Source organism: Dromiciops gliroides, chromosome 2 (genome assembly GCF_019393635.1).
Source record: "Dromiciops gliroides isolate mDroGli1 chromosome 2, mDroGli1.pri, whole genome shotgun sequence".
NCBI lineage: Eukaryota > Metazoa > Chordata > Mammalia > Microbiotheria > Microbiotheriidae > Dromiciops > Dromiciops gliroides.
The window spans coordinates 210,485,818-210,500,603 of NC_057862.1; the positions used below are offsets into that span (position 1 = coordinate 210,485,818).

The following is a 14,786-nucleotide window of genomic DNA, read 5'->3' on the forward strand; positions in this document are numbered from 1 at the left end:
CCATACTCTGGCCAGTGCCTCCCTAAGTCTATTATTTTCTCACCTCTAAACTGATAGGGCTGGACAGTCTTTAATGTTCCTAATGGCTCTACCATTCTACATTCCATATGCCAACATTTTATGTCTTAAGGCCCCTTCCTGAGATTCAATGAAATATCTCATATTTATTTCATAGATTCTAGAATGATAGAAATTTTGACCTCAAAAGAACCTTGGCAATAGGGTGTTTTATTCTATAAATATTATTAGCTTTTATTCATATCTGACTTGAACTAGAGCTAGAAAAACTGGCATAATAATTCAACTTTTAGTGAGTAAACATGGTGACAATACATTCTAATATTAATAAAGCATCATGTAATAATATTTTATTTTCAGGGCACCTCACCCATTAGGATTTCTTTTAAACCATGATGGGAAAGAAAAACTTTCCTTGACTTTTGCCTAATCAAATCTTTTGCTTATGACAACTGATTTTTACAAAATAGGCCTTCATCCTAATCAGAGGTGAACAAAGAGCATTTTTCAGAACATTATATCTCACCACATGGCCACCACGGTTTAGGAAAGATTCTTAGATCCCTGGACCTACAAAGAAACCTTCAAGAGCTTCTAGTTTGGTCCCCTGATTTTACAGAGGAAGAAACTGAGGCCCAGGGAGAAGATTTTGTCTTGCCCAAGTTTGCCCAGCCATGACAGAGCTGGAATCAAATCTTAGCTTCCCTGTGTCCTTGGCCAGTATTTTTTCCCACTATTTGGTGCTACCTCCCTTAATTTCTTTTGCAGGTTGTGAAGCAATGGTCCTGTTTTAGGGCCTCAAAGATAGATTGAACTACACTGATAATATGACAAAAATTAAAACTTCTAAATTAAATGAGTTGACAAACTAGGAAAGAAGAACCCCAAGGTTCTGTTCCCAACTAGGTTTCCAAGCACAAGAGTCAATAGAAAAGTGAGCTATGTTCCATTTAGAAAGCACCACAATGAGTAAACTCCTATATGAAATGTTGGCCCCCAAATCTAATTCTCTATGCCCCCCCTTTTTAAGGCTGGTTTCCTTTGATCTAATTAGACTGTGATCTTGGGTAACTTACTCCTTTTCTCTAACCTTTAGGATCCTCATCTGAAAAGTTAGGAGATTGGTCTGAACTAGTGATTCTTAACCTCTTTGTGTGTCATGGACCTCTTTGGCAATCTAGTGAAGTCAGAATTGTATTTGCAAAAGCATATAATAAACCAATTATGTTGAAATAACAGTTGTCAAAATATTTTTACAAAGAAGTTCACAGACTCCAAGCTAAAAAAAAAACCTGAGATTGTCTCTAAGGTCTCTGGAGAGTTAATTTTCTGTGATTTTAAGTTCTTGTGTTCAGGCAGATTAGGAAAATGGAAGGGAAGGCAACCCCATTCCACCAACATTGGAAATAACTGACTAAGGCCAAGTGTGGAAGATTTATGTATAAAGAAGTGATAGAGGAGAACATCCCTCATCAGATTCCACAATGGAGGACAATGTCATTGCCCCCAAAACCAGTTTATCTTCAGTCTTGTGAAAATAACAACATCCTACTTTTCCCCACGGGTGGGTGAAGCAAACAGCTCCTTGGATGATCTGAGCCTCTTGAACTGTTTCCCAAATGTTTGGGGTTTGGCAATACAGTGCACACGTTGCCCCAAGCATTTTTCCCCCTTAAATTTTTAAGCCCAAGTGTATTTTAAGGAAAATTGAATCCACATGTTCCTGATTCATTTACACTTAACTCATCACAGCATTGTTTTGAAAGAGCAATCTAATGTCCAGGGAGCCCCTTGAGTCTTTGAAGGTTTTATGAGTCCCTCTGTGCCACATTTTGATGTGAACAAACAAGATCCAGCCCCAGAGGTTTGAATTTAGTTCCAAATATGGCACCTTGGAGGCCAATGGGTCTCTAAATCACCAAGACACATTCTCCTTTCCCTCTTTTCCAGGAGCAAAATGAAACCTGATCCTTCCATTGTGTAAAAATTCAAGAATTCAGCATTACAGGTTTGCTTTATATAAAGCAGTGACAAAGTGCACTAGTCCAAAATGGGAGCCAGCATCTGATGCCCTTACCTCTCCTCACTGACTTGTGCAGAAGGGAAGAATCCATCTGGGCACAACTCTACTTTGGTCTTGGATCTGGACCTTATGAATCTAGAGGTAAAAGGAATTCCAAAGGTAAGCTAATTCACTGTTCTCTTTTTACAGATGAGAAAAGGTGGGCCTATACAGGTTAGGTGACTTGTCCAATTTCATGTTACCTATGTAACCATAGCTCATCAGAGGTGAGATTTGAACCCAAGTCCTCTGACTCCAGATAAAGGGCCATTTATATTGCTCTACCCTGTCTCCCCATGGTTTCCTACTCTGTAAAGTTAAGGGTTTGAACTAGATGAGCTCTGAAGTCCCTTCCAGCTCTTCACAGTCTGTGAGTCTATGATCTGAGTCTAGACGATGGAGCTTTACCAACCGACAGCAGGGTGTGTGGAACGAAATAGTGAATAAACAAAATGTGTCTTTTCCAGGCTGTGGGTCTAGGATGTTCTCAGCTTTTTTCTGTTTGTCAGTGGAACTTGACTGGATGAATTCAAATGGAAATAATTTGAAGGTGCCTATTTTTAGTTTAAAACCTCTAAAGATTATAAGAGAAGGTAGACAGTGTGGACATATAAAGATGTCCTGGGGAAGCTAGGTGATGCAGTGGATAGAGCACCAGCCCTGGATTCAGGAGGACCTCAGTTCAAATCTGGCCTCAGACACTTGACACTTACTAGCTGTGTGACCCTGGGAAAGTCACAACCCAGCAAAAATAAAAAATAAAGATTTCCTTGCTCATAAAAAGACATACAACAATCCTTTTTCATGGGAAAGAAATGTATTTATGGAAAATGTGAAGAGAGTTGGGTATGATGTCTTCCTGCTTTTCCTAGTCTTATCCAAGAACCTGCTTGACATATTATGGCCTAATGAAAATTCCACTTGCTTTAGAGGAAGAATACTATTACCAGAATGTTAGAGCTTCTACTTGCCATTTGGGTAATCTTCAGTTGACCTGATCCTCTCTAAGCCTCAGTTTCCTCATTTGTAAAATGAGGGAGTTTTATGAGATGATCTCTAAGGTCCATTACGACTGTAAAACAAACAAGACCTATCTCCAAGGAAATTTTCTTGACCTATGATTCACTGACCGATAAAAAAACTACCAAGTCAGTGTTACCCAACAGCTTCATTGTTAATGAATCTACTGATAAAGTTCAATACCTACCTGGCCAGTCTCCAAATTGGCCACCACTACCAAGCTCCCCACTTCTCTTGGGAATTCTCCACCACCATGCCCATCAGCAAGTTGTACTGCCAGGTCTTCTTCACCCTGTGCCACAAACTGGGTCTGTGACCTCAAATAAGCAGTGTTTACTTCTCACTTCTTCCACCTCACCATACCATATTGATTAGAAGCATTTAGAAAGACCAAAGAAGCACTTCAGAGGAAAAATGTTTGGTACCTCTGATCAGAGATTTCTAATAAACAGAAAAGATGTTGTTTGGTGAGATGACTAACTAAAGATACCTTCAATAACACCCAATATACTGTGCAGCAAGGACTTGACAGATTTTCTCTCTTATTAAAGCCTACCACAACTTGATTTCATCCCCACACTAGAAAGCACAGTTAGCTTTTTAAAAAATGGATCACAAGATTTGAAGCTGGAAAAGACCTAAAGATCTAGTCTAGTCCTTGTGATTTATAGATTAGATGACTGAATCTCAGAGAGTTTAAATGACTTAAGAATCAAAATCTAACAAATCTATTGGCTAACTCAATGTTAGCTTCCCCTTCCTCTCTAAAAACTATTAAAAAATAACAATTTCATGACTCATAAATGAGATTTATGCCCAGTGGTTAATGATCTTTGGGCTCTAGTCTACAATAACTGGGGCTCACATAGAACTAGAGCTGACCCATAATGGCAAATCAAAGTCAATAAAATATGGATTTTTTATTACTGAATTGGGCTGGAGTTTCCTGACTCCTGATTTTATTTGTATAATAATTCTAGAGAATGTATAACTGAAAGGTCCTTCTAGGATACACAATGGGCTATAGTAGAAATTTTAGTGGACTTGGATTCAGAAAACCTGGGCTTAAGTCCTGCCTTGGTCACTGTATGACCTTCTGGGAAATCATTTCATCGGACCTCAGTTTCATTGATAAAGTGGGGATAATACTTCTTGTACTCCATACCTCACTGGATTGTTTTGATGTTTGAATTTTCTATATCTTAAAGTGTTACATAAATATAATTTATTATGATAAAGTTTATCACCAGGGAGTTGGTCTTCATATGATGAATTTTTCAGACAAGGCATCTCATTAAGACCATACACTAAGGTGAAAGAGTTGGACTTTGCATCTGTGAAAGGAATATCCACTCCAATGGAGTGGAACCACCGATCCTCAAACTACTTAAGTTAGTTATATCATCATATGCTGCATTACAGTGGGTAGGAAATTGGGTCTGGAAAAATCAAATATGAAAGTGATTTTCAAGGACATGTTGAAAGAGTTTTACCCCACCCCCAGAACCACCATTCCCATTCTTTTTTTTTTTTTAATGGGCCCAAGATGGTCAAGAAAGGATTAAACCATCAGACAAATTTAGGAACAACTGAAACTTCTTTTATGGTTGACAATTCCAGACATGTTTTTGAAACAAACTCTATAAAAATGCTTACATCCTGCCACAATTTGATTTTTATAGCCTTCTCAGTACATGCAAGAGCAAACTAGCTACACCCAGCATTCTCCACCAGTTCTTTGGGGCCATTGCAAAGCAGCACTGTAGCTCCAGACAGAAAGGGGAAGGAAGAAAAGGGAAGGTCTGAGCAGAGGAAAGGTGTTCACAGTCCTATGCATTATAATCACACCCTGGCCAAACCTAATCAAATAGAAAAGAAAGAAATAATCAAATTTTAAAATCACCACTGATAGCAAATTGAGCCACATGACAATACCCTTCCACATGCTTGCATCATAGAAAGTTCTGGGGTTGGGGCAGTGCTTCCCTCAGAGTGTCATAGACCAGCAGGTCCATAGGGTAATACTGATTGTGGAGTCAGAACAGTTAACACTGACTCCTGAGAGAAACATTCAGCAGGAAAGGGATAAAGTTCCTTTTTCTCTTTTCTTTTTCTCTTGTTTCTGGCATGTTGGAGTGTTAAAAAAAACCCCAGCTTGGGACTCAGAATGGATGCTGTGACACATATATCCTCAGCCGGATGACAGAGCTGCCCCTGAAGTTGATGACGGTATTTACGGTGATCATTTCCAAGTCTAGCTGGATATCCCGGGGCCCTTTGATAGGTCGAGTCATCACCAAGGTGGCACTGATGGGTCCGGTTTGCTATAGAGAGAATAAAAACAATGACTGTAATAGTAAGAAAAACTCACATTTCTGTAGCACCTTAAGGTTTACAATGCAATTTGTTCACCAGAACTCAAATTTATCCCCATTGTAAGATTAGGCTTTGTTTATTTTTTCATCTGATTCGTGGTGGGCCATGGTCAAAGAATTCATCATCTTATGGCCAACCTGATAATAATGAACCTTAGCTAGGCTGATACTTAGACCATACTCAAAACCTTACTAATTTGGTAAGATCTGCCAGAACTTTGAGCCTTAGAAAACTCATCACCTTCACATCATGATAGGCATAAAAGTAGGAAAACAAAAGTCAGAGGCACAATCACTTGCCTATGGTCACATGGTCAGTAAGCATCTATGTGCCAAGCACTATGCCAAGTTCTAAGGCTACCCCCCAAAAAAAGAAAAATCAAAAGATAGCTCATGCCTTCAAGGAGCTCCCAGTCTATCGAGAGAGATAATGTGCACATAATTATGTATAATCAAAACATGTAGAGGATAATTTGAAGATAATCAGCCAAGAGGAAGCACTAGAATTAAGTGTCAGAGATGAGATCAATAAGACAGTAATTAAGAGGGACTAATTACATAGTAAGGAAGGTTCCTCTCCAAAGTGCCCAAGCAGTTACTGAACAATAATGGGATAGAATTGGAAGACCCTAGAGATGAAGATTTCAATTTTAGATCCAGCTCTATCATGACTAGTATTGTGATCTTGAGAAAGTAATGTCAGCTCCCTAAGTTGCAGATTCATCATGTGTTAAAATAATGGATATTGAAAAATAGATAGTAAGATGTATATGTGTGTATATATATATATATATTTTATATTGTATATAATATGTGTATGTATATGCATATACTATACTACATATTAAATATAGATACTATTAGGAGTAGCCACAATATAGGAAGGTACAAATAGTTACTATAGAAAGAATAGAAATAGAGATGCAATTCACAGAAAACAAAATACAAAAAAGGAATTATGAATAAAATCCCTGGCTTCATATATTTAGCAGCCTTAAATGCACAAAGTATGGTTAACAAGTAAAATAAGCAAAGGGTCTTAAAAATGAGGAGACACAGCTGACCTCAGAGTTACCATTGAAATATGGGGTGGAAAGGAGGGACACAACTGGAATATAGCTATCTAGGAATGTAACTTATTTAAAAGGAATGAAATTGGGGAATGACTTAAGAAATTATGGTACATGATTGTGATGAAATACTACTGTACTATAAGAAATGGCGACCTGGTTTATTTTATTTTATTTTATTTTATTTTATTTTATTTTATTTTATTTTGTTTTACAGGGCAATGAGGATTAAGTGACTTGCCCAGGGTCACACAGCTAATAAATGTCAAGTGTGTGAAGTCAGATTTGAACTCAGGTCCTCCTGAATCCAGGGCCAGTGCTTTATCCACTGCGATACCTAGCCGCCCCCAGACCAGGTTGATTTTAGAAAAACATGGAAAGACTTACACGAAGTAATGAAGAATGAAATGAGCAGAACCAAGAGAACATCAAATATAGTAATAGCAATATTGTTAGAAAAACAACTGTTGGGGGCAGCTAGGTGGCGCAGTGGATAAAAGCATTGGCCCTGGAATAAGGAGGACCTGAGTTCAAATCCAGCCTCAGACAGTTGACACTTACTAGCTGTGTGACCCTGGGCAAGTCACTTAACCTTCATTGCCCTGCAAAAAATTAAAATTAAAAAAAGAAGAACTGTGAACAACTAAGTTATTCTGAATACTATAAATACTCAAATCAACTACAAAGGACCTATGAAGGAAGGTGCTATCTACCTCTAGAGGAAAAAACTGATAAATATAAGCACGCAGAAAAAAATAGAAAGGAATGAAATAAAAAGGCAGAAAGTGAGAAGGCCAATAGGATATTTTGTGCTTAAGATTTCAAGGTTTTTCCCTTGAAAGGGAAAGAAAAGGTCAAGTTAGAAGTAAAGAATGATCTAGGACGGGAGATAAGTGTAATAAGAGACAAGAATCTTATTACTAGTTTCTTCCGAGGATTATTTTGATACTATAAGACCATCCTTTCTGAGGGCTGTGCACTACTAATGAGAAGGATCATATGAGTCCCTTATGGCAACCAACACCTATTTTGGCAGGAGAAGGGAATAAGCATTTATATAAAAGTTTCTACGTGCTAGGCTCTGTGTTAAGCACTTTACAAATATTATCTCATTTTATCCACACAATAGCCCTGGGAAGTAGGTGCTATTATTATTTCCATTTTATAGTTGAGGAAACTGAGGCAAACAGGTTAAGTGATTTGCACCAGATCACAAAGTTACTAAGTATTAGAGGCCAAATTTAAACTCAGGTCTTCCTGACTCTGTGTTCAGCACCCTATATACTGTATCACCTACTTGTCTCTAGGTAAGAAGGAGATAGAACCAGAGATGGAGATATCATGGCTTTAAGAGTAATACCAGGGGCAGCTAGGTGGCACAGTGGATAAAAGCATTGGCCCTGGATTCAGGAGGACCTGAGTTCAAATCCAGCCTCAGACACTTGACACTTACTAGCTGTGTGAGCTTGGGCAAGTCACTTAACCCTCATTGTCCTGCAAAAAAAAAAAAAAAGAGTAATACTAGCTACCATTTATATAGCATTTTATTGTTTTCAAAGTACTTTATAAATATTATCTCAGTTGGTCCTCACAACAACCCTAAGAATTAGGCACCACTATCCCTATTTGATAGTTAAAGAAACTGAGGCAAGCAGAGGTGAAATGACTTGCTCAGAGTCACACATTAAGTGCCTGAGGTTGGATTTGATCACAAGTCTAACATTCTCTCTGCTGAACCACCTAACTTCCCTCCAGGAGTACTGAGTTATCATGGCAAGGGCAAAAGATAGGACTAGGCTTCATGAAACAGGGCACAGAATGACTACCTCCACAAAGCAGTGCTTCCAATGAACAGTGCTTCCTTCTTGAAATGATATTTCTAAGAATGAGGTACAGAAGAAGAAAAAATGAATGGCAATAAATATACAAATTCATCAAAAAAGAAGTAGGATAAAGGAGGGAGTTCAAATTTGGACTGCCAGAAACACTATCCTCATGAGGGAGTCAGAGAGAAAAAAGGATAAAGATCAGGAAGCAGATGTTAGAATTCAGAATAGACTAAAAGAAAAGAAGAATAAGGAGGAAGAAAAAGCAAATTTCTTGGGAAAATCGCTTGCAAAGGGTTCATCTAAAGGATGTTATTTAAACTAAAAAGTTCGAGGAATTTGTAGATTTTAAATAACATGCTTATCTAAGCATGACCTTTCCTTTAGAAGGTCAAAAAAGAGGAAAAACAAATAGAAAAAGAAATTAATAATTTAATTAAATTCAAGGAATTTGGGATGAGACAATTAAATGGCACCAAGGGAGGAATAGGCCAGTAACACAGTAATCTGGTAAAACTGATCACAGGATCCAATACCACCTTAAAAATAAATTTGAAAGAAATAAACAGAAGAAAGCCCAAACCTATCATAACTTTAAATGTGAATTTGTTGAACAATCCAATAAAAAGAAAGATAGAATGACCAAGTAGGTAATAAAACAAATTCCCTCCCCCCTCATTATGTTGCTACATATAGGAAACACATCTAAAAAAATTTAATGGTGTGTTAAAGTTTTTGAGGACTCAAGCAAATGAGAGGCCCTACTATTCTGAAAGTGATTCTCACCGAATGGAAATTTGTTTGCCAAAATGGAAATGTTTGCAACTTAGGAAGGAGTAGTCAGTCTGTCTTTAGAATTTGATACGTAAGAAAAGAAAGCCAATCACAGTTTGACATGAATCCTATATTTGAGGAAAGCAGATTTCAAAGGATTCAGGGAAGGGTTATGTAGAAAAACATGGCCTAAAATATTAAAATAGAACCTAGCCCAGAGAAAATGAATAAATACAATTTGAAGGTAGGAACAGAAAATTTATGAAGGGGAGGAAAAGGGGCAGTCATTTAAAGAAGTTAATGTGGATAACACAAAAGAATTCATCAACCAAATTAGATCTTTTCAAAGATATGCATAGAAAACAGAAGCAAGGGGAAATAATAGAAAATTACTATAAGGCATGGCAAGATTCTATAAGAATACTGTCAGGTACACTAAAGCTCACACCAACTATGCCTCTACATAGGGAAAGAACTGGCAGATGTGATTACTTAAGTCATTGTCAGAATCAAGAAGTATGGGAAATGTCACATGACTGGAAAGGGGGCAAATAGTCTTCTGATTTTCAAAAGCTGTTGGTTTGGCTTTGATTTCTGGCAAAATTCTAGAATGTATTGTTAAAGGGGTGGTTAGTAAACACAATTGAAAGTAGTGATCAAAGAATCAGCATGGCCTCATCAAAAACTGCTCATGTTAAGCTGACTTCATTTCCTTTACCAATAGTCACAGAACTATTAGTCAAGAAAAGCACTGAACAAAGTTCTCTCCATGCTGTCCTTTCAGACTAGATGATAGGATGGAGATTTAGAGTTGAAAGGGATCTCAGAGGCTATCTACTTCCCCTTCCCCTCCTTTTATAGGTAGAAAAACTGAGATTCAGTGAGGTTAAATGATTTGCCCAAGGGCACACAGATGGTAAATGTGTCAGAGGTGGGATCTGAACACAGGACTTTTAACTCTGGATCCAGTGTACTTTCCACTATGCCACAGTGCTGATTTGGAATTAACTGAATAGCTAGACCCTTAGCTTGGAAGAAAGCTCTAGTAAACCATCCCAGTGATCTTTGCTTAGCCTTGTGCTATTAAACATTTTTGTCAATGACTTACATAAATGTGTAGATGACAGGGTCATCAAATTTGCAAATTGAAAAGCCATAGAGAATACAATGAAGTACAAATCCACAAAAGATCTCATGGTTAGGCTAAATCCAATAAAATGACTTTTAGTAAGGATTGATAGTCTTATGCTTTGGTTCAAAAATTAACTTCATGAGTGTGAGAGGAAGGAAATGGGGCTGAATAGCAGTTAGTCCAAGAGATTTGAGGGTTTTAGTGGATCATGAGTCTCAATGTGCATCAGCAATACAATAGAAGAGACAAAAATAATGCAAAGAGATTGAATTGAGAGATATAGTACGGGGAGGGAGGGAGGAAGGGAAGGAGAGAGAGAGAAAGAGAGAGAGAGAGAGAGAGAGAGAGAGAGAGAGAGAGAGAGAGAGAGAGAGAGAGAGAAAATGCATAGAACAAGGAAAATAAAATTTCCTTCTGTAACCTTATATGCTAGATTCAGATCTAGCCATCACATTTTAGGAAGAACAAGAGAAAAGATAAAGAGAGTTCGAAGCATAAAACCAAAAAAATAAAGGGCCTTGAGATCATACCATATCCATATCAATGGAAGTAATGCTTACAAAAAACAAAACAAGAATTATTTTTTAGTTTGTCTGAATGGAAACTTCATCCTTCAAAAGGTAGAGGAACCAAAATGTTGAATTCCTTAGCTGGACTTGATTCTTTCCAAAAAGAAGGAACTGGGTCCTGAAGTAGAAACAATTGTCACCTTGAAGAAAAGTGATTTTTTTATATCTTGACATTTTTGAGAAAGGAAAAGTGGGTGGTAGTGTGTTATAATGACTACTTAGCCAGCTTTGGACTCAGAAAACCTGGGTTTGAGTCCCTCCTTTGACATATATTACCTGTGGGACTCTGGACAAGTCAGCCCAGGAAGTGGGGGGGGCATTCTAGAATAAAAAAAAAAATAAATTTGAATGAAGAAGAAAAATAACCAGGGTAGATGCACAAGTAAAATCATCAACTTATTTAAATTTGTAAGATGTACAGGGAGAAGCAAGGGAAAGTAACAGAAGATGAATACAAAACATGACATGTTCATGTTACAACAGAGTGAAGACCACTGAAATTCATATGAGTTGAAGCTGGTGAGGAATGTTAAAAATGAAAAAAAAAAAGATTTGTTCTGCAAATGCTTGGCACTTAGATAATGCACTGGACCAGGAAGACCTGAGTTCAAATCCAGCTTCAGATATTTCCTAGCTGTGTGACCCTGAGCAAGTCACTTGACCTCTATCTGCCTCAGTTTCTTCATCTATAAAATGGGGGATAATAATAGCACCTACCTTGCAGGGCTGTTATGCAGGTCAAATGAGATAATAATTGTAAAGTGCTTAGCACAGTGCCAGGCACATAGTAAACATTACATAAATGTTAGCTATTATGATTATTCTGCAGTATAAGGAAAAGGAAGAAGATCAATGAAGAAATAAGACTAGTATTCAGGATGGTTAGGACAATGATAGTGGCAATGGAGAAAAGACAGAAATACTATACTCTTTGTTTCTGTTCTTTCTATCAAGGGGAATAAATTTTGGATTAAAAAGGAAAGAACAAAATTAATAAAGAATTAATAGACAAGTTAACTAGAGGAACATAGTAAGAGAGAAATTGGCTCCCTATGATTTATTCAAGTCACCATGTCCAGACAAAGTATATCCTAGAGCAGAGGCATCAAATGAGCTACTATGAGCCACATGCACCAGCCAAGTGAAGTTGAACTAAATCAAAATATAATTGGGAAATGTTTAATAAAATAAATTGAAAATACAACATAGATAATGTTATTTTGTCATTTTCTAAGTCAATATGCTGCCCACAGGGATCAGCTTCTATCTGAATTTAATGTCACTGTCTTAATGTACTGAAGGAAGGAGAAAACATGAATATTGAGTTACTCTCTCTGAACCATCATAAGGAATGTGAATCTGCTACAGTACTAAAAAACAGCAAATGTCTGAATTTTTAAAATATCCAATTCAGGTATATTCAAAAGGAGTTGAATGATCAGATCTAAAGAGTAGTCATTAATAGGTCATAGCAAATATAGATTTCTAATGGAGTGCCCTGAACATTTGTTCTTATCTGTATTGTGTTGTTTAACATTTTTATTAATAATTTAGATGAAAATGTAGATGAGGGCTTCTTAAACATTTCCCACTCATGACCAAAATTTTTTTGCCTGAGAATTTTTTACACAACTGCAGGTATATAGGAGTATAAAATAGGTATACATAGCCTTTTACTGTTGCTAAATTTTTCATGACCTCCACATTCAGTTACATGAGCCCATATGGTGTCATGACCCACAGTTTAAGAAGCTAGAGTATAGATAACACAGTTATCAAATTTGCTGATGACAGATGTTACAAAGAAGATGGAGGACTGGACATTTTCTATTATCCCTACCTCTCATATTTCTCCAAAACAGAAGTAATATACCAAAGAAGAAAAAAAATATATTTATCTCCATAGACTAGAACACTGGGAACTCAAAAGAAGGTGATAAAAATTCCATGAACTGATGTCTATACTAAGTTAAGTATCCCTCCCAGACTACCCACCACACCACACCACTGGCAGTGAGGCTACACTAACCAACCCAAAGAGTGGGCCCAGTGGCTTACAACAACTCCATCCCCCTCCCTCTCTCCAATGCCATACAGGTCCCAACTCCAGGATATGGAAGCTTCCTTGGATAGTGGCAGAAGGCTGTTGCATCAGCATTGCTCCAGGGGCAGAAGTTTGCTGCCCTCTCCCATAGAACACCATATTCTGGACTGCAAAAGATCTCTGCCAAAGAGCAGAGAAGCTGAGTTAAAGGGTTAGGACACGTCTGGGCTTGAAAGAGAGCTCAGCTCCCTAGCTCACACACCCCCATGCCCCCACCCCACCTCCCAGAACCACAGACTCAAACTCCTAATGACAAAAATCACCCCCAACAAGAGTGACACCAGCATGGCAGCATTTTCAATTGTCAGGTCAGAGAAATGAGGAAGAGAGAGAAGAGGACAACACATCTTGTACAGGTGTTGTTCAGTATTCCACTAAGCCTGAGGGAAAGAGCTCAGTATCCAGCTGGGAACAGTTTTATCCCTTCCCCGCCCCACCCCACCCCCCACCCCCCAAAAAAGAAAAAAATCATTTGGGGCAAAGACATAGGTTGATGAACCACGTATTGTCCTGTGTTAGGAGAGAGTGAAATACTTTGAGAGCCAGCCCTGAGGTAAATCACCATCAGAGTCAAAAAGTAATCAACAGGGAAAAACAAGGAGGAGGGAGGTATATGGGGAGAGACTGCAATTACCAGAAATCTCATAAAGGATAAAGACCTGGAACATAAGCAGATAAATCAACAGGGAAGATATTAATGGCAGAAGGAGCTATGGCCTCAAGATCTAGAAACCCAGTTGAGAAATCTATAAATAAACATTGTAAAACAAAGGAAAACAATCTCAATCATGAGACAGAAGTCCCTTGGAATTCAAGGAGAGTGTGAAACCACCACACACTGTTCCTGAGTATTTTACAAGAGAAATTAGAATAATGAGGGCAGAATGCATGGCCTAGATGCCAAAAATAATGGGCAGAATAGAAAAACTGGAATCTGCAATGTCAAGTCTTACCAGTGGAACAAAAGAGAAAACACTAAATTGGAAGTACAAATACACAAAAGTGAAAGATAATCTAGAAGAATAGAAGCAAAAAAATAATAGTATTCAAAGAAAATATGTTTACTATCCAAGCAAAACATTTGCAGATGACACAAAGTTGAGAGGGATGGCTAAGACATTATATAACAGAACCAGGATCCAAAAAGATAGCCCTAGGCTACACCTCAAAGGAGGGCCTTGAACAGTCTAATCACTTATTTTCTTCAATAGACCTCTCTAAGCATTTGATACTCTGTGTAGCCTCATTTCCCAATGGTTATGGACACTGACCTCCCTCATACTCTTCGTATCCCAGTGATTCCAAACCCCTGGCTGTCATTATACAAATCCTGTTTCCCATCTCCCATTGCATGTTCCTATACTCTCATTCCCCTCACCCCTAACCTCCCTCCCAAATGTCCTATTCCAGACTTATGATTGACTCCATTTATTGCCTTCTCTGGAATGCCTACTACATAGCTAACAAATTTGCTTTCTTCTTTTTTGGGGGGGGGGCAATGAGGGTTAAATGACTTGCCCAGGGTCACACAGCTAGTAAGTGTCAAGTGTCTGAGGTCAGATTTGAACTCAGGTCCTCCTAAATCCTGGGCCGGTGCTTTATCCACCATGCCACCTAGCTGCACCCAAATTTGCTTTCTTCTTAAGTTTTTTCCTTTCCCACTCCTTCCATCTTCTGGCTCTCACCGAGGCCTGGCTCCCTTCTAATGATACTTCATCCCTGGCTGCCCTTTCTGGTCCCATTTTCACTTTTATTGGACTCACTGGTCATGGTGGGAGATTAGGTATTTCCTCCCCATTGCCATTTCCAGGCTCTCCCACTACTAACATCACTTAG

The 14,786-nt window shown here is 38.2% G+C and overlaps 1 protein-coding gene across 1 annotated transcript in view; it reads right to left on the bottom strand.

The window, feature by feature from the left end:
* Positions 1 to 4,700: 4,700 nt before the first annotated feature.
* FBLN5 (fibulin 5) overlaps positions 4,701 to 14,786 on the bottom strand; it is a 154,221-nt gene continuing 144,135 nt past the window's right edge. Inside the window, exon 11 of the mRNA XM_043985995.1 lies at positions 4,701 to 5,424. Coding sequence (XP_043841930.1) covers positions 5,263 to 5,424 — 162 coding nt within the window. The 3' untranslated portion in view covers positions 4,701 to 5,262. The remainder of the gene's footprint in view (positions 5,425 to 14,786) is intronic.